Source organism: Nyctibius grandis, chromosome 4 (genome assembly GCF_013368605.1).
Source record: "Nyctibius grandis isolate bNycGra1 chromosome 4, bNycGra1.pri, whole genome shotgun sequence".
Lineage (NCBI taxonomy): Eukaryota > Metazoa > Chordata > Aves > Nyctibiiformes > Nyctibiidae > Nyctibius > Nyctibius grandis.
The window spans coordinates 91,993,755-92,015,709 of NC_090661.1; the positions used below are offsets into that span (position 1 = coordinate 91,993,755).

The 21,955-nt window shown below is 46.3% G+C and overlaps 1 protein-coding gene across 1 annotated transcript in view; it reads left to right on the top strand.

Annotated features, from left to right (window-relative positions):
* Positions 1-1,251: 1,251 nt before the first annotated feature.
* The window catches only part of SORCS3 (sortilin related VPS10 domain containing receptor 3), a 316,197-nt gene continuing 295,493 nt past the window's right edge, over positions 1,252-21,955 (top strand). The window contains exon 1 of the mRNA XM_068397886.1: positions 1,252-1,845. Coding sequence (XP_068253987.1) covers positions 1,252-1,845 — 594 coding nt within the window. The remainder of the gene's footprint in view (positions 1,846-21,955) is intronic.

Here is a 21,955-nt window from a genome sequence, read left to right on the forward strand (position 1 = left end):
AATGAATCGCTCCGGAGGGACGTGGCACAGGCACGGATGGCTACGGCAAGGGTGACCCCCGGGAGGACGGGGGCCGTCCCGCAGCCGTGGGAGGCGGCAGCTTGCCCTCTCCCCTTCGCGCCGTGCGGTTACTCACACCTTGTCCGGGGGCTGAAGCTGCGAAGGCTCCTTGGGGTTTGCCAGCCGAGAGCAAGGGTCCTGGCCGGGGGAAATGTTTCATCCCTGCGATGGGAGCGCTGCACTGCCATGACCTAAAGAAATACATCTCCCTCGCTCCTTCTCCCGACACAGTCCCGAGATGCTGCTGCAGTGAGCTGCCTGCAGATACTGCCCTTTCTTGGTTGTTTGCCCCGCAAATCCTGCTAGTCTCCCTTCCTGGCCGGGGGCAAGGTTGCTGGGGTTCCCACGCACACGCGCGGGTTCCCACGGCCGGGAGGCTCCGCTCGGGACGGGCACATTCCCATGCCCGGGGCCGGCTCCGGAGCGGGGCTGCCGGATGGCTGAGTCCGTGGGTACAGTTACACACGGGGAGTCTCCCAGGAGCTACTCATCCCAGCTGCGTTGCCTTATGCCCCTTACCCCTACCCAGCCTTTGTGCATACATATATACAGATGTATAGAGGGTGAGGAATACCTACACTACTGTAGATACGAGTATACGTAAATATACATCAGGAGAAACAGCGAATGACGGCTGCTTTGTCTCAGTCAGGAGCACACATACCAAATCAGGAGAAAAGGCTGGGTAATGCTCCAGCTGATTCGGCGCGGTGCCCTGCTCCCGCCCCCGGCCCCGCTCCGGCCCCCGGCGGCGCGGCGCGGCTGGTGACTCGGTGGTGTATTTCAGCGGCGCCTTGGCAAGGCTCGGGGCTCCTCCCCCCGTGTGGTGTTACCCGCTCACTTGATCAAATCCTCGAACGTGAACAGTTTCACTGAAAAGCACTTTTCAAAAAAAAAAAAAAAAATCCACCAACAGTAAGGAACAGAATCCAACTACTGGGGAGAGAGGTTTTTTTTTTCTTTTTCCTTCTTGCCTTTTTTTTTCTTTTTTTTTTTCCTGGTCATCGGCTCAGAGGCTGAGAAAGGGGGAAGAGAAAGAAGGAGAGCGAGAGAAAGGGAAGCCTTTTGCAAATAATAATTATTATAATTAGAATCCGGCCCCTTTCTCATTAAAAAAAAAAAAAAGAAGCCCTAAACGCAGCGCCTCGTCCCCCCTCCCTCTCCAAGCCCCCCGACTCGCTCCGCAAAGGCATGGAGAAGGGGACTAACTGCTTTCCGACCTGCCACACCGTTTTTCTCGCCTGGACATGGCTCTTACTTCTCTCTTGGTGTTGCACCGGCGCCGAAATAACTTGCAGATCTTGCTCGTCTCCATCGCCCTCCTGGCCGTCCTCCGCGTCTCGCCTTAGGCAGGAGCAGCGACAGCCGCCGCCGCGGGGATTACGGAGCTGGCCGGGCGGCCGAGCGCGGGGCTCGGCCGGGGCGGCGGCCGCCGCGGAGCCGCTGCCGGGCGGGGAGCCGGGGGGCCGCGCGGAGCCGCGGGGAGCGGCGCTCCGCTCGGCGGGGGCGGGCGGCGGCGCGCCCGGGGGACGGGGCCCGGCGGCGCCGCGGACCCGGCGGAGCAGCGAGGGGCGCCGGGCGCTGCCGGCGGGCGGCGGCCGGGGGATGCCCGCGGCCGATGGGCAGCGCGGCGGCAGGGCTCAGCCCCGCGGGCCCCTGGAGGAGGCGAGAGCGGCGCGGCTGCGAGGGGCAGAGGAGCTGAGGCTGAGCAGCACCACGTTCGCGCTCACCGGGGATGCGGCGCACAACCAAGCCATGGTGCACTGGTCCGGGCACAACAGCAGCGTGAGTATCGTCCCACCGACCCGACTCGACCCGGCTCGGCTTGGCGGGGAGGGAGCCGTGCGCCTGCCGGCGGGGCGGGATGGTGCCGCGCTTGCCGCTGCGGCCGGGGGTGCGGGGAGGAGAGGGGCGCTCGGCGGGCACCTTGCTCTTATTGCTGCGGGTAGGGGGGGCGGGGGACACGGAGCGATGGCCGCAGAAAAAGAGAGAAAAGTTGTCCTGGGAAAAGAGGAAGGAGAATGGGAACACCTTTCCCCCCCCGGCCCCGAAGGCAAAGCTGTGATCCCCGGGGTAGCGCGATCGGAGCGCTGCCAAAGGGGCCGGGCTGCCCGGAGCCTTCTCCCTTGCGCAGGGAAGACCCCCGGCGGCCCGCTCCAGTCTGTCCCATGTGCCTGCACAGCTGGGTCCCCTTTCTCTCTTCGTATGTAATATACACCTCGGCACGCTGCGCTGCCTCTGTGCCAGGGAATGAATGATGTACAGTGGTGGTGGAAAAGCCCTCCTGTTCCCTCACTCTGCGTGCTGGCGACAGGAGAGATCCCATTAATTCATTAAGGGGTGGAAAGCCCCACAGCACGTTAAGGGGCTCTGAATGGAGGCAGGTAGTGCGAGTACAGTGAAAAGTTTATAAAAAATCGACGGCATCTTATGCCTTTTCCCTGAAGTCAAAAATAACAAGTAGCTGAGGTGTCCCTGAAAGCCTGTGGGACTGTGTGTGCGTGTGGGGGGTGTCCCAAAAGCCCACACGCCATCGTGCCGTGATAGTGTAGGGCCCTCCCTCGCACCCTGCTTTGCAACGCCTGACAGATGGCTGTGGACAGAACTTAAATTTTCTTTTAACTTGGTATCAGAAATACTGTTTCCACTCTGATGTAAAGTCTCAGAACAGGCATAACCTAAAGGACTTCAGGAAACCTTTATGTCTGGTGACAATATTCCCTTTATTCTGATTGTTACAGTTTGTCACTGCCTTGAAAATGCCTCTTTTATTGTTTTATCACTATTGGAAATGGGCATAAAGCAATTAACAGCATAAAACAGATTGGCTGGATTTTCAGATACATTCTTCATGAAACGGATTAGTCATTAAAAAGCAAATTCTCTCTCTCTCTCTCTATCTACGCATCAGCTATAGCTTCATAATATGCAATTCAAACACCTCTTTATTTTTTTGTCTGGAAGTTTTTTTATCTATTTATTATTACTTAGGCAATAATTCTGACAGCAATGTAGATGTTACTTCGATTTACCCAATTTTAAAGGTAGTTGTGTTTGCTAGACACGAATTCCACTGTCATTAAAGATGAAAGCAAACATTCAAGAGAAAACAGCTGCACGGTCTATTTTAGCACTACAGTTGTCTCTAGCATTATTTATTTTTAATGTAACATGGCATGTACTGAAGAAAACAACCTATATGCCCTCTCTTTTGTTTCATTTTGGTGCTGAATCAAGGGATGTTGAGGAAAAGAAGCTAAAATCCCCTCCATCCCTTCCCAGCATGGATTTCCAATAGTTTTGAGTATTTCTGGTTAAAGTAGCAGAGAAAACTCATTCTGTAGGCATTTGCAGGGGAAAGAAAGGTTATTTTTTTTTCTAAAGTGCAGATCAGAAAGTTATTTTCACAAAATTCTCCCTCCTTCCTTGGTTTCTTTTATAGAAATATGCCATTTAAATAACTGCTTTCCTTTATTCTTTAACCCCAGGTGTCTGAGCAGGGTAATAAAGGAAAATGTCTTGATTGTTCACGACTTTCCATTAAGATTTTGCACCTCAAGATACCCTGCATTGAAAGCTTCCAACTCAAAAGCACAAGCATAAGCAAAAGGCTGGTGTTTATTGCCAGTGTGGTGTTTGTAGGAAGGAAAAGCAAGGATGTTAATAAATATTAGTATTACCTTTTCCTGATTCTTCTAATAAGAAGTTTAGCATCTAGCGACTTTTTCTCTCCTGTCTCTTGGAGAAAACACACTGCGTTTCGTGATTCATTGGAATTTTTTTAAACAGTGTAGAGGGGAAGTTAAATGCTTGAACCTGGTCCTTTCATTTATTAGCAAAGAAGGCTCAATCCAAAGCCTGTTTTTCACTGCAGTTCAGTTTTTACCTAATTCTACTGTTGGGCTGGCTGTGGCACGGGAACGTCAAGCAATTTGTCCAAGGTCACTCAGGGAAACTGTGGCTTCTTTTGTCAGCTACATTGGTTCCTAGTCTCTCACCTCAGAGCATGTATTTTCTTAGGTCACTGTAGATGTAAAGCAGCAGGAAGGTGTATTGAAAATGGACAAAAGATCCTAACTCATGTGTCATGGTTATGGCAGATGGACCTAGGAGAGCAGGTAGGACGTGTCTGTATGCTTTTGTTTTCAGGCTACCAAAGCAGTAAAGAGGTGTATATCTTGCTTTTACTAATTCCCTGTTACTTGAACAGGCTTCAAAACTTAAGCTTTTGTCTCTTACGATTTATTAAAAACACGATGAATCAGATTTCATGCAATGAAGCCATGTATTTCAAATTGGGCGTTAGTGGTGGGGGATTCCTAACAGCTGGATGGATTTGCAGAGAAGAGCAAAGCATGGTAATAAAAAAATGGTGTTTTTACTGGGATGTATAGATCTACAGACACTCCATAAAAGGAACATCTTTGCAGCTGCTGCATGTCCTGTTACCTAGAACGTTAAAAACCTCCTCTGTTTTTTTTTTTTTTTATGATTTTAAGAGCAACTCTCCTTCTGTCTCCTATTCCCCTTTTCTCCCATGTCCCTCAAACCTCGGTTTAACTTATTAAAAAATAATCCCTTTCAGGCAACAAACTTTTGTTCTCTCCATTTGCAGATAGTGAGGTCAGGATTAGGATAGAGGCAAAAGGCTGCTGAGATTGGGGAATTTGGGTTCTCTGCTTTGTCCTGCCCAGAGGCTTGTTGTGTGACCTTAGGAAAGACAATTAACCTCTCTGGATCTCCTCTTCCATGTTAAATGAGGATAGTACTACTTAGCTACCACAAAGTGGTGGTGTGGAGCAGAATTCATTTCTACTTTGTACAACACCTGAAGATCTTCAAGTGGAAATCGATAGGAAAATGCAAAAATACTATTCTGTGTAGAAATTAGGTTTCTGTTCTTTGTGTTCTTGGGAAGGGGACTTGGCTTAATTCAGCGGGGTCTGATATCAGAAAAAGGAGACTTGTACTTGGGCTTCAAGCATCAGTCTGCTCTAATAGAAGCATTTATTGAGAGAGGATACTGGAGCTCTTGAGGGACCTGGTAGAGATGAGGTAAAATGTTTTCTTTCTAAGGCTTTTCTGAAGGAAGGACAATTTTTAGTGAAAACTACTATTATTCCCAGAAGATCTGCAAGCCATTATTTTTTCAAAGCCATTCCTCTCTGAACACACACTGTGTACAAAGGTGCCATTCGGTGAACAGTTGTATCCTCTACACTTGTTTTCCCCCTCTCTAGGTGGTTATATTATTGCATGAAATTTTAACTCGTTCTGCTCACCAGATGCTCTCTCCAACCTTCCTATGAAGATGATCTGATTCCTCAGATTATCTTTTCTTCCTTCCTCTCTCCCTGACTGCTAGGATAAGGACCTTCAAAAATAAGTAGCAGCACCTTTAATGCTGTTACAGCTTTAAATCTCACTATCTTGTTTCTTGACAATAGTTCTTTCAAGAGATTTCAACAAGCTACAATGGATAAAACACACTTACTCAGATTACTCTCCTGATATGATCACTAGTGGAATGGTAGACAGGGACTGTTGTCATTAGGTTTCAGAGTTGTCACTCTGATGAATGTAGCTGTTTGTAGGAAGCACTTAATTCTGTTCATGCTTTTTCCATGATTGAAGTGCTACAAATTCTGTGGTGTTGTGGGTGGTTTTTTTTAATATAAGAAGCAAAGATGCGCATTTTAACTTTCTTTTAACCTCTAGAAGACTTTTTCAATCCGTTATCCAATGAGAGGCCTCAGCTTATCATCATAGTGAGCTTTAGCTATCCCATATGTACATGCCCTTGCCTTTCTAGTAACCAGAGGCAAACTTCAGACACAGAGATGGGGAAATGCACTACAATGCCACTGTAAGAGCAGCAGATGGCATTTGTCTAAGGCATGTGCAACATTGCAGGTTGCTTCAGCCAGGCCAAGTTCTCATATGATCCTAGGGGTTGGGTTTTTCATGCTACAGGAAAAATGTCAGCGGTGCATATTTTTATCTCAGTGCAGTGCAGCAGTGCAGAAGATAAATCTGCAGGAGGATAGTGTGTCTAAGCGACATAGCTGCTACTCGTGCAGACGACACAGTTGCGTTGACGCTTACAGCGTGATCCAGGCTCTGAAAGTTGGGGAAGGCAGAGTGAGAGCTGGCGAGAGACTGGACCGGGGCCTTGTTTATCTTGTCAGCCATGCTACACTGTTTTGTCCAGAGGTCCGGTCAGCCTGTGGCCGTCATCTCTAGAATTAACATGGTTGCAAGATTCACTGCAAGACTGGGAATAGGAGATGTCTTTGGGAGAAGACTCTGGTGAAGAGGAGGCTAATAGTACTACGGTGGCCTGTGGCCACCTGAAGTAGAGTTAGAAAGAAGATGCAGCTTATCTTATTGGTTGAAGAGGATATACCATGTGGCAACAGCCACAATATATGTCAGATTGGACATTAGGAAGAGTTTCTTGTCAAAGAAAGTGGTGCAGCAAGGCGTCAGAAAGTTTTGGGAATCTCTGTCTTTGGAGATTTTCAATACTTATGTAGACGTCATCTGGTAGTGACAACCCTGCTCTGAATGGACTTCTGCGATTCTTTTCCTCCTGCTACCACTGATCCTATTCCTTCACCCTGTGCAAGCTATGAGGGCTGGCAGTGAAAAGCAGGTTGTACAAGTTCTCGCAGTGAAGCCTGTCTCTTCCGGGAATGATTCTTCTGAATGCTGTTGGCAGTGTTCTGGTGTGATCTGCTAATGTACTGCTGGTTTGATGCTGAGACATTATTCACTCCCAGGGAGAATTACAAGCTGGGGAGGTTGATGGGCTTGCTGTGTGCCAGGTAGTTTTTCATTAAGATGCCTAGCAATGCAGTGTGTGATGGGCAGAACAAGGTGGGCAATATTTGCAATTCCAAATAGACTGCTGTGCTTGGAAGGGAGGAAGGGGAGAAAATGAACCTTTAGGCAGGCAATGCTGCATTTAGTTGTCAGCCATGGGTAACTGCTCCAACAGTCCAGTTGGATTTCAGTCTAAAATGTTTACTCCTAGAGTGCAAGATGGTGACAGAGCAATTATACTAATTGCACTGCATTTAGTAGATATTTTAATTGCTATTCTAGACTGTTTCTTTCTCAAATGGCTTTTGGCTAGGTTGTGGTCTCATTGCCATTGGAGGTAGGCCGGCTGTATCACAATGTCTTGATGCATTTCCACTTCTCCACTACCTTTAGTAATGAAGTTTGCCACTGAAGCTCTTCTCCAGGACTTTACCAATCCATTTTTAATTAATATTCAAATAGAAGATGGGGAAATAAAAACAAAACTCTTGCATGGCAGTTGCTTTTATGGTTGTGTTGAGTCAGTAGTGCAGGAAGAAGGTGTCTGAAAATATTTTTTTGGGTTATTTCTCTCCAGACTGGTCCCATTGCAAAGTCAGGTCGATGTCCAGTGGATGAGCCTTGATGTTGCTTGTGGATCCCGTGAAGCTGGCAGATTCCCTGGGCCATTACCGTGTCTAGCACAGCAAGCGTCGATGTTCTTGTAGCTCAGAGCTCAGTAACAGAACTGCTTGTGTTCTAGGTGCCCGTCATCAGTTTCCTTTCAGGCCTCAGTACTCTGACTTTTTCAAGCTCAGGGATGAGGCTTAGGATTTGAGGCTAAGCTTTCACAGTGATTTAAATGCAAACAGAAACAGCTATGAGATTCTTCATTTAATTTTTTTTTTGTGGAAAACATTCATCCAATTAGATGACAAAGTATTTTGAAAATGGGTTTGAACAGATAATTGATGTTAGGCAGGAGAAATTTTTCCCAAAGGGGAGGTGAGATGAGACAAATGTTTTCTTAAATGCAAGGCTGCAGGAAGATGAAACTTTCTGAGAGCTTCCAGATTTATAGCTGGATTTGTAGTAGAGATTTTAGAGAAAATACGAAATCAGTGTCATCTAACGGGCAAAGCATAGGTTAAGGAGCAAAAATCTTTAATGTTGGTTGTACTAAAGGATACTGGAAGCCAGTCTGGTAAACAGTCAAGAATTTACTTAAGTCATACCATAGTGTCATGCTCCTTAAGCTCCCAGGATGTCTGTAGATAGAATGGAGGAGAGAAGTATGTGCTTACCTGAGTCACTACTCTCTTACAAATCCAGGTCTGTTCAGGATTGAAGGCCAAGCCTGAGCTCATGGGTGGGGTTGGTGACAGGACAATTGCAAGGAAAATGTAGTTATGGAGTTAAGGCTTGGGTTTGGCTGGGATCTGGTCAAGTTTAGCTTCCATCGAGAATCAGTGTTTGAAGGTGTGGAGTCCAACCTGCCTCTAATCGAGACACTAAATCAAATGACATGTTCCTTGAGAAGCACTGAATGCTGTAAATGCAGAAAGTCCCCAAGGCAGCAAAGTGGTTGTATCCTTAGTGTAAATTAATGTAGGATTGATCTAGGCCAGTTTACTGTAGTTGATAATTCAACCTGCAGTATCCTACAGTAGTGAAATGTGCAAGGTAAGAATGAAAAATGAGTACGGAGGCGAGGAAACATGGGGCAGTACAGCAAGGAGACCTGTGGGCCCTTTACTTTCTCTGAATTACAGCCACAGGGCGGTGGGTGGATGAGCATCCTTCTCTCTTGTACACAACCCTTCCGTCTCTCTTGGTTGGCTCTGGGAGGTGGGAGTTTGACCCAAACTGTAAGCCATGCTAGAGACTGATCTGGTGATGTACTTGGCAGAGCCCAACAGGGATTTTAAGCTGAAATAACCCTTAGTTGGAAAATACTGCTTTGCTGAAGCCACACGTTTGCATGCAAGTTTCTCGGTTTGCTTAAACTCCCTGCAGGAATCCAAGGCAAACAAATTCCCAAATCCTAACTTCCCCTTAATGTCCAGGGAAAACTGCAGCATCGTTGTTAATGTTTCCTCCATGCAAAAAGAAGGGCATGGCAGTATTTCCTTTCCTGCCTTTATGGGGTGTTGTGAGACTGAGGGAACTGAATAAAGTTTGCTGCATGTTTGAAGAGACTGGCTGTGTGAGTGTTAAACATATTTGATAAATAATCTGCAATGGAAATTTTAGGGTCAATTCCCAGCCCTTGTGGCCAGCAGAGTCCCAGCATACCATAAAAATCAGAAAAGATTGATGCTGAATAGTCAAACCTCTCTTTTTCCCCACTCCCTCTCAGTCCTGAAGGAGACCTGGTTGCTCTCCCACCAAAATGAGTGGCAAAGTCCTCTTGTTCACGGAGGGTCCCTGACACTGAGGCTGTCACGATGTTTTCTCCTCGTCGTATTCTGCTATGCGACACACACGCTAGCCAGGCAGATCTGCAGAGCCCTACAGGGCCTCTGTGCCCAAAATAGCATCACTTTTAATTAGCTCCAGCGTGATTTGGACACCCTGGGGTGCAGGCTGTAGGAAAGGGTGCGGGGTTGGTGGCGTGTGACAAGCAGAGCTGGGCGCTAGAGGGAGCGTGGGCATTTGCTAAGGGAAGGAACAGACTGCAGCGGGCGGGGAGGGGAGCCGGGGCCTGGAGAGACGGATGCTGCTGAAATATTGATACCAAAACCCGCTTGGAGTCATTGACTCTGTGAAACTCCTGCTGTCAGGGGTTCTCTCTGCGAGAGGAAAATAGTCGTGGCATGCACTGGCCCGTGGTAAAGCATTTCACCCCCCTCACAGCTGATACTATCTCCCTTTTGTGTCATCTCTAATTTCTGCCAGGCTTTTCCTGACTCCCAATGCTGGGGTGTCTCAGCTGCTCCGGTCCCCTTGTGCCTATAAAACCACCAGCATCCCCCCAGCACCTGCCAGCAGTGCTGCTGGGTTGGGAGAAGGGATGGTGTTAACCTTTCCAGTGCCAGGAAGCAGCAATCCTGGCTGCTCCTGACTGAAGCAGTGAGTACTGTGCATCTGCCCCGTTTTGTCTCCAGGACTAGCACCCAAGGATAGCTGTTGATAAACCCACTTTGCTACCGATCTTCTCCCTCTCCTACACCAGTTGTAGCTGGTAGGTGAGGGCAGGGGAGCTGCGCTTTGTTGCCTCTCTCCCCAGTGCCTGATCTGCAGAGGATGCACTTGTCCTGACAGGTCCCTGCCACTCAGGATTCCACAATATTTTGAGCAACTTGAGGATGTTAAACAGATCTTAGTGTTTCTGTTCCTCTCTCCTTTTCTTTCTTGTGAGCGTGGGGGGACAGAAGGGACTGGAATTCATCCCAGCCACTGCACGGTGGGACAAAATAACATTTCTTCCTGGGAAAAGTGGTTGCATTTACCAGTGTCCTTGGGTTTAAAATGGATGGTTGGAACTTGTCAAAAGTAGGACTGAGCCACAGCAAATCACTTAAGTCAATGATGGGCTAAAGGCCTTGGGATCCTACAAGCAACTGCTTTGGCACTGCTTCAGACACTACGCCAATCTATAATGTGTGGATACTGCCGATACATTTCCAGTGGACAGTGATGCTGCTGATACGCTCCGGAAATGCGTTGAGCCCTGTGGGGATTTGGTAGAGGACTCCAGTGAGGGATTAGGGGAGTGGAAGGCCTGAGCACAGAGCTCCTGCTGGCTTTCAAGGCAGAGAGAAAAGCGTGAGTTGTGTTTAGATGTGCTTCCTTGGGGTGCCAGAGGAGAGCAGGCTGTGCATGCAGGTTGTCTTCATGATTTTTGGACTTGCCATTGTGCGTAATGGGGGTGTGCATTGCCTTGGCTTCCCTATCTGCAAGGGAGAGTTAACTCGCATGCAGGGCTGTTGCTGAGGCTTAAAATGGATGGATATTTGCAAAAGCTGTTGGGTGGAAGAAGATGTATAAAACATGATTATTTAGCTCTTGCCAAAAGTGCTTTAGGACCTCATAAGTGCAGGGAGGAAGCAGTGGGGGCTCTAATTGGTTGTTAGCCTTTCCCTGCTGTTTCTGCCTGATTGGAAAATCCCCCCTTCCCTGTGTAATCAATACCACTGGGTGCAGGCAAACAGGGCCGCCTGTCTGCAGTCCTTACTTGCCTCTGTCAGAATACTGGTGGGGACATTCTTTCTGCACAAGGTAGGTGGGCGAATGGCTGTGTATTCGTTGGCATTTGTCTGTTCTAGGCTTCCTGTCCTTTACCACCAAACCCTGTCAATTTTGTGCTTACAGGGTGACAACAGGTCTGTACTTATAAAGCTCTTATGCTGCCTACTTCAGCTGTGTATTTCAAAGGTTGCTAAAAGGAAGGTCAGTAGTATTAGTTTTTGTTTTTTTTTTTTGAGAGACTGAGGCATGTAAGAAAGGAGGGATCTGCTCTGTGTTGTGCTGCTGATCAGAACTGAAGTTGGGACGCAAGTTTTCTGACTCCTGTCCCTTATTGATATGGCTCCTTAAGGACAAAGGATTTATTTTACTTCATCTGCCACAGCTCAGATGCTCGATGTATTTTTGTTTTAGAAGAGATTGCATGGAAGAAAAACAGGTGAGAAGAGGAGCTAAGAGGGAGAAGAATAGGACTCTCATTAATCATAGAAAAGCAGAACGTACTCAGCTAAAATCATTAACAGAGTGATCAAGTTAAAGCACTGCTAAGTTCTGGCTGAAAGTGATTCAAGAGCATCTTTGTCTGCTGTTCTAACCCCTTTACCAGCATGGCTTCCCAGATTGAGTTATTTCAAATCACAGCTCTTTTTGAGCTGGATGAGGATTGACATGGTGAGACTGTGGGAAGCCATGAATTTGGGTTTCCACTGGAAATACAGAAACAGAGCAGGCTCTGAATTATGTGGCTTGTTTGTAATGGGTTGGAATAATTTAGGATGATAGTCAAGAGCAGGGCACATGTAGGTCTGTGTGCCTGTTTGTGTAATCTTGTTATGGGATAATGTAGTAGGATGCAAAGTTCAAGGGTCTTGTTAGCTTTTGGAATCATTAAGGTGGCTTCCCCATGCTTTGTATTACACTTCACAACCCAAGGGGTAATGTCTGCCCCACACCATGTGCAGGTGAAGGACTCCTGAGTGAGCCAGGGCAATTAAATCTTCCTCCTGCCCTCTTGGATGGGGCCTGGATTGGGTCTTCCCATGTCAGTCTTCTGCAAGGTGGAGGGCTGGGGCAGTATGTGAAGGGTAATGTCCTTGTTCTGCCACCCACAGTGTCTTTCTGGCTTTGTTCCCAATCAGCAAAAGGTTGGTAGCACTTGACACTGTAGTGGGAGTGTGCATGGGAGTACAGAAGGGTATCTGGGGCTGTGTTTGCAGTGGGACAGTGTTTTGCTTCTGTTTGGGTATCGAAAGGCTGGTGCAAGACACAAGACTGGTGAGCCTGCATGTAAAGGAGCATGGTGACCTTGTGCACGGGAAGCCTTGCTCACAGTGTGTGGTGGGAGAGGCAGACCAGGCAGACGGCACCTCAGCAGGAGGTCTCCAAAAAACCACATTTGCCATCCTGGCTCTGAAAAAAGGCTTGCCTATGAGATGGTGAGATTGCAAACCAGTATGAGAACCACGCTACTTGAGAGAACAGTTATTTTAGAAGAGAGAGACTCTTTACCCAAGTGTGCTTTGGCAACTAGTGGAGCAACACCAGGAGAAAGCCCCATGCAGTCACAGTGTCCATATCGGGTGTTGCAGAGGTGTAATAGAGGTGGTTCAACTATCGTTGGCCAGACTTTTCTGGGTAGCTGGGCCTTAGGCAGAAGGGCTTTCAGGAAGTGTGGGATATGGAACATGGCAGAGGAAGATCTGGCCAGGGCATCTCACCGGATCATGGTTTCTGCTGAGTGTTTTTGAGGCTCTGCCCCAGTAGCCGCACTGAACACTTAGTTATCTGGCCTGTGAGAGCTGTCTGCTCTCCAGGGGGTCAGAAAATGAGTAAAATGCCTGGTCATTTTGTTAAGCAACAGAAGGTAGCCATCACTTAATGGTGTGCCCTTCCAGGACTCTTCTCTCTCTGTTTTGTTTGTCTCTGCCACGATTCCCTCATTCTGCTGCCATTTGGAGAAGGAAATGGCGGCACGTGGTGTGTACTTGGCTGAGCATTACAGGTGTGCTGGAGGCCGACGCTGGTTGATACATCAATGAGCCGGAGCCCTGCCAGCCGTGAGAATAGACACATGGTTCAGGCCAGGTATTATTTTGGGACCTGCTTCTGCACTCAGCTGAAGTTAGAGGAGCTCAGTGTCTCTGGTACCTTTTATCCCCTGTTGAATTCAGTTCAAATTGGTCAATAGATCCCGAAGTTATCCCTCCCCTTCTAACGCACAGGCAGGTGGTTTGTTTCATCCAAAGCTGAAACTCTGTTTCTTTTTGAAGGCAGCATAAACACAGCTACAGCATCAACGATGAGGAGCCATAATTTACTTAATTAACTTGTTCGCAGTTGTTTTTTGCCAGCCTGCCTGGGAACTCTTGTTCCTTTAATCAAAAGGCAACATCGCTGGCAGTGTAGCATTCTCAGTTTGCTTGTACTGCATCTCTTTGTTGCAGGCTCAATTCTACCCTCCCTTTTTTTTAATTACTTTAAGATTGTCTTCATTACTTGTTCCTACCTCACATGGTACAAGTGACAAAGCCTACCTTTCTGAGTTGCGCTGAGATTTTGTTCTGGGGCTCTTAGCTTTCTGTGTGCTTTTTTAAATTTTATTTTTTTTTAATTTGTGCTTCATGTAGTGCTACTGGAAACAAGCAATAAACTGGATTGGGGAGAAGGTGTCTAGTGAAAACTCACAGAAAGGGAAAGAGGGAGGTCTAACTCCAGCACTGAAGAATGAGATCAAATGCTAGATGGTAAAATAAAATATTGGATCGTTTGAGAATGCTCTGTCTTCTGCAAAATGGGAGATTCTCATCTTCTTCCCGAAAGACAAAGGTTAACAGTCATGAAAGTCACTGTCAAGTGGAGGCTGTTCTCAGACTGGGGCCTGAATGAGCTGCAGAGATTTCTTTGTGTGCTCATCCCAGTGGAGACAAGGCAAGAGCTGATCCTTGGAACGTGTGAGGACGCAGGAGTGATACGGGTGTTAAAGCATGCAGTGCTGATGTTTCTGTTTCACAGCACATGGGGGAACACCGTGTCTGAGGCTGTGTATTCTTACTATGAGAGTTGTCTGTAACATTTATCGCCCTTGGTAGCTAACAGGTTTATCAGTACTTGCTATACCTGTGTTTCTCAAAACGAGCTGCATGTGGGCACCTGAGAGGAGGACAGGAAGGGACAGAGTGGAGGTTCCTGGGCTTTTTACATCTTTTAAAATCCCATTTCAATCATCGTGTGCTTATGAAAAAATGTGTTTTAGAAATGTAGAAGATACCATGCCTATGTTTACATGTGTGTAAAGACAAGTGACCTGATAACTATAGAACTAGGTATATAACTATTTAACTGGATACCATGTAAGTACCATGTAAGCAGAGATGATTTGGGGCTGTAGTCTGATCTGACTGCTTCTCCTCCTCTGTACACCCTCCTGTTCATGTGCTCTGACCCCTTTATGTAAGATTGCAGGTCCCTCCCTTTTCCTTCCCTCGCTATGGCCTTTGGACAGTGTCCGTGACTCATACAGCCTCTGCTATGAGTCAGGGGTGAAGATGTGCCTGGCATGGTTGGATCTTGGCAGCCCTCAGTTATACACTAAGTTCCTTAGGTTGAATGTGGTTGTTCATGTGCTGAATTTGGAGCTCTCGTAAAGCATGTGTCCTCCCTGGGTTCAGTTCTGGTCTGCTCTCATCTGCAGATCTAACTGATCAGGAGATGGGAGGGAATGGTAACAAGGTGGAAGAGAACTGGCAATTAGTCAGGGTCTCTCCTTGCAACCTTTTCTGTCCTGAGCTAAAAACATTTTTTTCAGAAAATGCCTGTGGAGTTGTATGTTTTTAAGAGACAAGTGGAAAACTGTGCTTAATGCTAAACATTTGGCAACAAGAAAGGCTTTTTTTTTTGCCCCCAGGTGTATGTACAGCACTTTGCACAAATCTTGTGTCTTTAAAGGATGCTGTTTATACTATGGATGGCATAACCTTGCACCTTGCTGTTTGTTTTTACCTGCGTATATGGAATTTGAACTCCCTGAACAGGAAGCAGTGTGGGCATTCCTTGCCAGCCTGTTCCTACAGACTGCAGATGATCAGTTGGGATGGGGAAGAAGTGGCCTTCTCTGTTGTTCCTGTCTGTTTGACGTTGGCCTGTTGCTAGTCTCTGAGCTGGCACGCTGGTCGGTTTTTGCTCACTTTCTCACTCCTGAATGTGGGGCCAGAACATGTTTTGCTCCTGCGTGATAGTCCCCTGTGGTGAATTTGTGCTGACAGGCAGTGCTGGCTACGGGGAAGCTGGTAGCTATTTCAGGTTCATTCTTTATTTAAATGCTCTCCCTCCAGAGGCAGGCTTGTGCTTGACTTGTACTGATGCTTTTTCCTTGTGCATCCTTCTGCTATGGCAGCTCCTGCCCAGGGCAGGGACAGAGAATGAACCTAATGGAAGGAATTAGTACCAGAAGAAAAAAAAATTCCCCTGAGCAAAGCATGCACAACTAGTGGGAACTTAAGCAGTATTTTGATGCTGTGCTGCTGTGTGGCTAAGTCTAACCCCCACTGGGAGAGAAGGGAGGAAAGTGGTTATTTGGAGTCAGTGTGCAAGTGTCTGGGATGTGGTCAATTCAGGTTAGACGTGCCGTGGCTGAATGATGTTTGGAGTTGTCTCAGACAAGAACCGGGCAGAGAAATCCTGTCAGGAGGCTTTTCTCCTACTTATTTAGGTCGATAGAGTTGAATGGGTTACTCTCACATGCCAGGGTGCATAAATTGCTGTCATGCAAGCTAAAGCTTTAGACCACTGGTTAAATGGTCTGTCCTGCCATTAACTGAAGGGAGAGGAAGGATGTGAGTAAATACATATTACCCTTTCAAGGCATGCTGTTCAGCTGGTGTTCATGGTCCAAAATCAACTCTAGTTTATGGTGGTTTTATGCTGGTGTTGCTCCAATAGAGCTTGATTTATGCTAGTGTGAACAGAACCCTAATGTGAACGTTTCTGTGTGCAGCCTTAGTTTTGCCATGTGGGTCTTTATGTATCTCCTTGGCTTTGTGCACTTGATTTTTTTTTTTTTTTTTTCATTCTTCTTAGGTTTTCTTTTCCATTGTCCTGAGCTTGGGACAGCGGAAATGAGTTGCCTGATTGTGGGGAACATGACTAAGTCTGCAACCTGAGGGAGGAAGATTGAGGTTATTGCCACAGTGTGGGCAAGTATCACTCTCCCTGTCTTGCATTGGTGGGAAACTTCGATGTTCAAGAGCAAATTTGGAGTGCACTAGCATATGCCTGTCTTGCTGGCATTGGCAATGCAAACATTGATGTTCGTTGGCTACCAGTGATTTGGACACTTTAGGGTGAGAACTGCTGAGTTGGACTTGCCAAGTCTCTTGTTCTTTTGGAATATTTCTAATGAAAACCTCAGTGTGAAAATATATTTTAAATGCTAGTGTGCTTGTTCTGGGAAAAGATGAGTGACCTTATTGCAGTCTACAACTACCTGAAGGGAGGTTGTAGCAGTGTGGGAGTCGGCCTCTTCTCCCAGGCAGCTAGCGATAGGACAAGAGGACATAGCCTCAAGCTTTGCCAGGGGAGGTTCAGGTTAGACATTAGGAAGCATTTCTTCTCAGAAAGGGTTATTAGACATTGGAACAGCCTGCCCAGGGAGGTGGTGGAGTCACCATCTCTGGATGTGTTTAAGAAAAGACTGGACATGGCACTTAGTGCCATGGTCTTGTTGACATGGTGGTGTCAGGGCAACGGTTGGACTTGATGATCCCAGAGGTCTCTTCCAACCTGATTGATTCTGTGATTCTGTGTGAGTGTCCATTCCTAGTGCACACAGTAACTCTCAAAGTCTTTCAGGCAACTGTGCTCTCAGTTCACTGCTTTGCTAAATATCTTCACGGCTCATGAGGCAGTCTTGTTTTGAGAGGTCATAACCACCTTCCTGAAAGGAAGTTGGAGGGAAGGAACAGTTTGTAATAAACTAGCAAAACAGACTTTTAAAAATTGTGCTATGTTGTCGCCTTGAGCTGGGATTGCAGACTCTTCTGCACTTGCTGGAGAAACAGCTGCTATGAGGAAATATATATATGTTTTTTTTTGTCTTTGTGGATAAATAGTGCACAGGCTTGGCCAGACAGGCCAAGTGCTGCGAGTCATCCCTTTGCCAGACTGGAAATGCTGTTCTGGTTCTTCACATTTCTGCTTGGGTTAACTTGTCACTGGAACCCTTTGGTCTCTCTTTTGCTCTCTCTTTAATGAAACTGCTGTGCTTGGTTTAAATCCTGCGTATTGTAAAAAACTCTTGCCTTGATAAGGACCCTAGCTTGATGAAGCAATGGCTTCTGTCAAAGCAGCATGTTTTATTTCAAGGGCTTATTTTTCATCTTCCTGATGCTGGAGTAGGGCGACAATAATACCTTCAAGGTCCGTGGTGATACACTGACGGAGTGTCACTAAGATGAGAATTAGACCCATGTGCCTTCCCCTTCTCTGGCTGCTGGCAGGCTTGGACAGGATAGAATTTGAAAGCCTCTTCCATCTGCATGGCTGTGCTTCAACTTGTGTTTCATAACAGACAGCAACCAGAAAAGCATTAATGCTATGATAAATTACCAAGTGTCACAAGCCATTGAGCTGCGTGGTGAAGCAGAGGGTTGTCTGTTGAAGGGACTGAGCAATCCAGGAATGCGGTCCTTTAGAAGTGGCTTTTAGTGATGATGAGGGCTTCGATTGCAAAGTTCCACCAAGCAGTGTTCAAACAGAATGTCAAACAAAAATGCGACTCCTTTACTGCCTTAGTGGAGACCATCCTGGCTTGTGGTGTGGCATGTTCTCTTCCTGCTTTGCTGTTGCCTGAGCTCTGAATCACTTTTCCAAGTTCCTATGTTGGCAGTGACCATCTCTAGCTGGGCTGTGCTGGTACTTCACTGGTCCTGCGTTTAGGTTCTCCACTAGCTCAAGTCCTGCTGGCTCATCTGAGGAGTGCATCCAGTGCTTTATAGGGTCTTAGTGAAAGCCTAGAGAAATCATCTGGGCTTTGGCTCAGGAGTTAAGGCTCCTTAACTCTTGAGGCTGAATGACTTAAAGCACAAATAGACAGTGCAATAAAGGTGGTGTATTTATTAGAGTAAGTTCCCATTAACTCTTCTCCTTGACAGCTTAAATATCTTTAGCTGTTCCTGTCCGTTGTCATACAAGACCTGACTCAAAGCCAGTGAATTCTTTGCATTTCTATTGAGTTTAATGGAGTTTGGACATGTGCCCAGGAGCATAAGATCAGATGTGCTGGATGAGACCAAAAGTCCAGCTATTCCCAGTGTCGCATATCTGACATTGCTCGGTAGCACAGCTGTATCTGGCATTGAATTGTCAGTAGCACAGCCGTATCTGGCATTGAATTGTGTCTGGCATATCTAGCATCTATCTGGAATCAAGCATATGTAGTACACAGAGCTCTGCACATAACTTATGGCTCAGCTTGGTGTTTCCGAGTGTGTGTGGGGTCGTTGACAGAAGGGAAATAATTTGGGCTTAATCCCTAACCTCCATCTCCATCCTGACAGGTCTCCCCAGATTCTGACTCAGACCAGGCATAGACTCTCATTCTGATGTTAAAAAAAACCCCAAACAACAAAAACACGCAAAAACCCCACAACTCACAATACAATCAACCAACCAGCCAGAAAACCACGTCTCCCTAATTTTTAAGGAATTGTTTAAAGGACTTTTTGTATAGAAAAGCTGAGATTTTTATTTTAAAAGGTTAAAATGAAACATTTATAATTATATAATTATGAAAGCAAATTCAGCACAATTTAAGAGATATAAAATAAGTTGGCCTTATTAAATTGCTATTTTACTGTAAAAAGTCATGCTTGAAGATGCTATCCCCTCTGATTTTCTGCACTATGCTGTGTCTTGGTATAAAGTTGGTGAAAAGGTCGCAGTGTGTATGTGCTCTTGTTGGAGGAAAGCAGTGAGCCCCATGGATAAAAACAGAGATTATAGTGTCTGATGCAGGCCCCGCTAGTAAGATCATGTTCCTTTATTTTAATTACAGGAACTGCCTTGCTGACATCAGTTTGTCAGTCAGCAGGGCGGATGCTTACCTGCTGTTCTGGAGGTGGCCAGAAAGTAACAGTTACTTTAGAGACTGTTTTTTTTTCTTGTGTAAGAATTTTTTAAATTGAGACATTCAAACTGAAAAGTATGTGTGTGGGGTTAAAACTAAAATCAAACTCTCTCTTATTTGTCCTGGTTAGAAACTCACCAGTTTATGGCTGGGTACGTTGGGACGTTGGTGTGTTTCAGAGTGGAGGGGGATTACACTTCAGATCTAAATCACTTGGTCCCATTTCTGAGATCCAAGAAAATATTTTGGCAAATGTTTTCATTTTGCTTAAAAGGCTGTTTCCCCCCCCAAAGTTAAGTTGCAACTGAAATGGAGTCATGAGTGCCTTTGGAGGCAATGGGGTAGAGCTCACATGTGCATTACTTGTGCATGATGAAGAAACATATATGAGCTCATCCTTTAGCCATTACGTTAACTACTGACAAGCTGTTTCCCTCCGTGCCCTGGTTTCCCCACCTGTGAGAGGAAGCTGACCGCCTTTGCAAAACCCTTTGAGACTGACTGATGAGAAGCACTGGATAAGCACTGTTATCTATAGCTATTGGCAGCTGAGGTTTGGAGTAAGGTGCTTTTTCTTTCTCCTTCCTGCAGAGGATCAGGCGTTGGCCACTGTTCAAGGCAGGCAATAAATGCGAACCATTCTATTGTATTTTTCCAATCTTAATTTTCCTGGGTTGTATAAATAGCGTAACAAAGTTGTGAGACGTGTGGCCTGTTTGGTTGTGATCCCATCAGTCTGCAGGGGGTTGTAGTCTAAGAGCCGCTGCATAGATGTTCCACTTGAATTCAATTTATGATTTGCTTTTTGAAACATAATTTAATTTCTAAATGTGGAAAGTCTATGGAGCTGGAGATTTGTCCTGATGGTACTGGGAGGAGAGTCCTAGTCTGATTATTTAAAATGAATTCATTCTGATGAATTATTTAGCCTTTAAACAACACATTTAATACAGTGAATTGCATTTTATTTATTAACGGCTGTTGCAATGAGATTTGGAGAGGAGTTCTGCTAAGATGCACTGTTGTGATATTGCAAAATATAGTAATGACTATAATATTTTGTTGAATTATTAATATCCATTGTGCCTACAGAACTACATAGTATCAGATTTCAAAATTGTTTTTATCCGCAGAGTGACGTGTGGGCATTGTTTTGCTCTTTTTTGATAGTGTTTCAAACACATTTTTTTTTGTTAATAAAAGGGACAAAATGAAAGCAGGAAGGACAGTCAGATGTTGCCACTGTTTAACTCGACTCCCTTTTAGTTATCAAAGCACCCCCAGGAAATGTGTCGAAGTTTATGTGGACGTGTGAGAAAGCCAGGCACGGGGCTGACCGAGACTGCTGCTGCTTTAGCAAAACACCCTTGTCTTACTGTGACCTTCTCTACTGCCAACTGGTTTATTTGTCCACTTCATCCATCCCTTGGTGGTTATTGTCAAAGAAAGCCAGGCAGAGCACTTTTAATTTCTGTGGACCAGATTTTCTTCCACTAGGACAGACGCTAATCTGTCAAAGGTTTGGCTTCCAGCCAGTGACTCCGCTCAGTTCAGTTTGTGGCTGTGGCCCTGGGAATGGTGGTAAATTCCTGCCCGCTGGGCCCCAGTGTCCACCTCAGGAGGGATGCTCCGTACTTATTTAATTCTACGTGCTGCCCAGGGAGCTCCTGGGTGTTGACTGGCCCATGCTTGGCTTGGTGTGGGAGCATGATGGTTTTGCTGTTGGTGTCCCCCCAGCATGATTGTGTCCCATGCCAATGAAGACTTTCAGACAAACTCAGGCCTGGTTTAGGGGACAGGGTAGCCCAAGGATGTTTCCTTTTGGCACCTTGTCTTGGGGAGAAAGGAAGTTTAGCCAGATGGAGGCAGACTCTGATGTGCCAAGTGGTCTCTGGACCAGAGAATGGCCCTGACCTGTTTTATTTTCTAATACTGGCATAGCAAATGAAGAGCAACAGTGATATGAGGGTAAAGGTCTCTCTTCATTTCAGCAATTGTTTTTCCACTATTCCCTTTGAATGGTGTCGAAGCTGTCTGAAGTCTCTCTGGACTTTATTTGGGGCCTGTAATACCAGTACAGGACGGTGAAGATGTGGGTATACACCAAAGATTCCCTTGTCCACCTAAAACTACTGTTCTGGAAGCACCCCCAAAGGCCAGTAGGCTGGGGGTGGGCAAGAGGCTGGGAGGGGATATAGCCAGACCCAAACTGACCAAAGAGATATTCCATACCGTACGACATGGTGCTCAGCAATAAAAGCTAAGAGAAAGGAAGAGGAGGAGGGGGCATGTGTTATTGGGAGGGGATAAACTCCTAGCTACTTGTCTTAGAGTAGCAATCTTTAAGGTGATCCAGCAGGTTGCAGTAAACAACTTTGACATGTCCAAAGTCACCTGGATCAGGATGACCAGCTTTCTTAATTTTAGGAGCCAATTGTCTGAATCTTTGTTCAGGAGCCAAAGGATACAGATTGCAGAGAACCAGCGGGAGAGGGAGCTCTGGACTTCATCTGAAAAAAGGCAGTTGCATTGCTCTTTGCAAGCCCCACCATGGGATGAGGTTGGACTTTGTGTGCAGCTCTCAGAGCTAGTGAAGTCAGGAGAGTAATGCAGAGGAGAATCAGGCAAAACCAGTGGGAGCGAGGGCAAAATAAGTTCGGATTACATACGAATCCTAGGAAGACTGTTAAAACTTTTCCTGTATTAGCTATTTTCTTTCATCTCATATTTGATAATGCTGCTCCTACTCTTTGGCTTCTAGAGAACACACTTGAGTCTTTC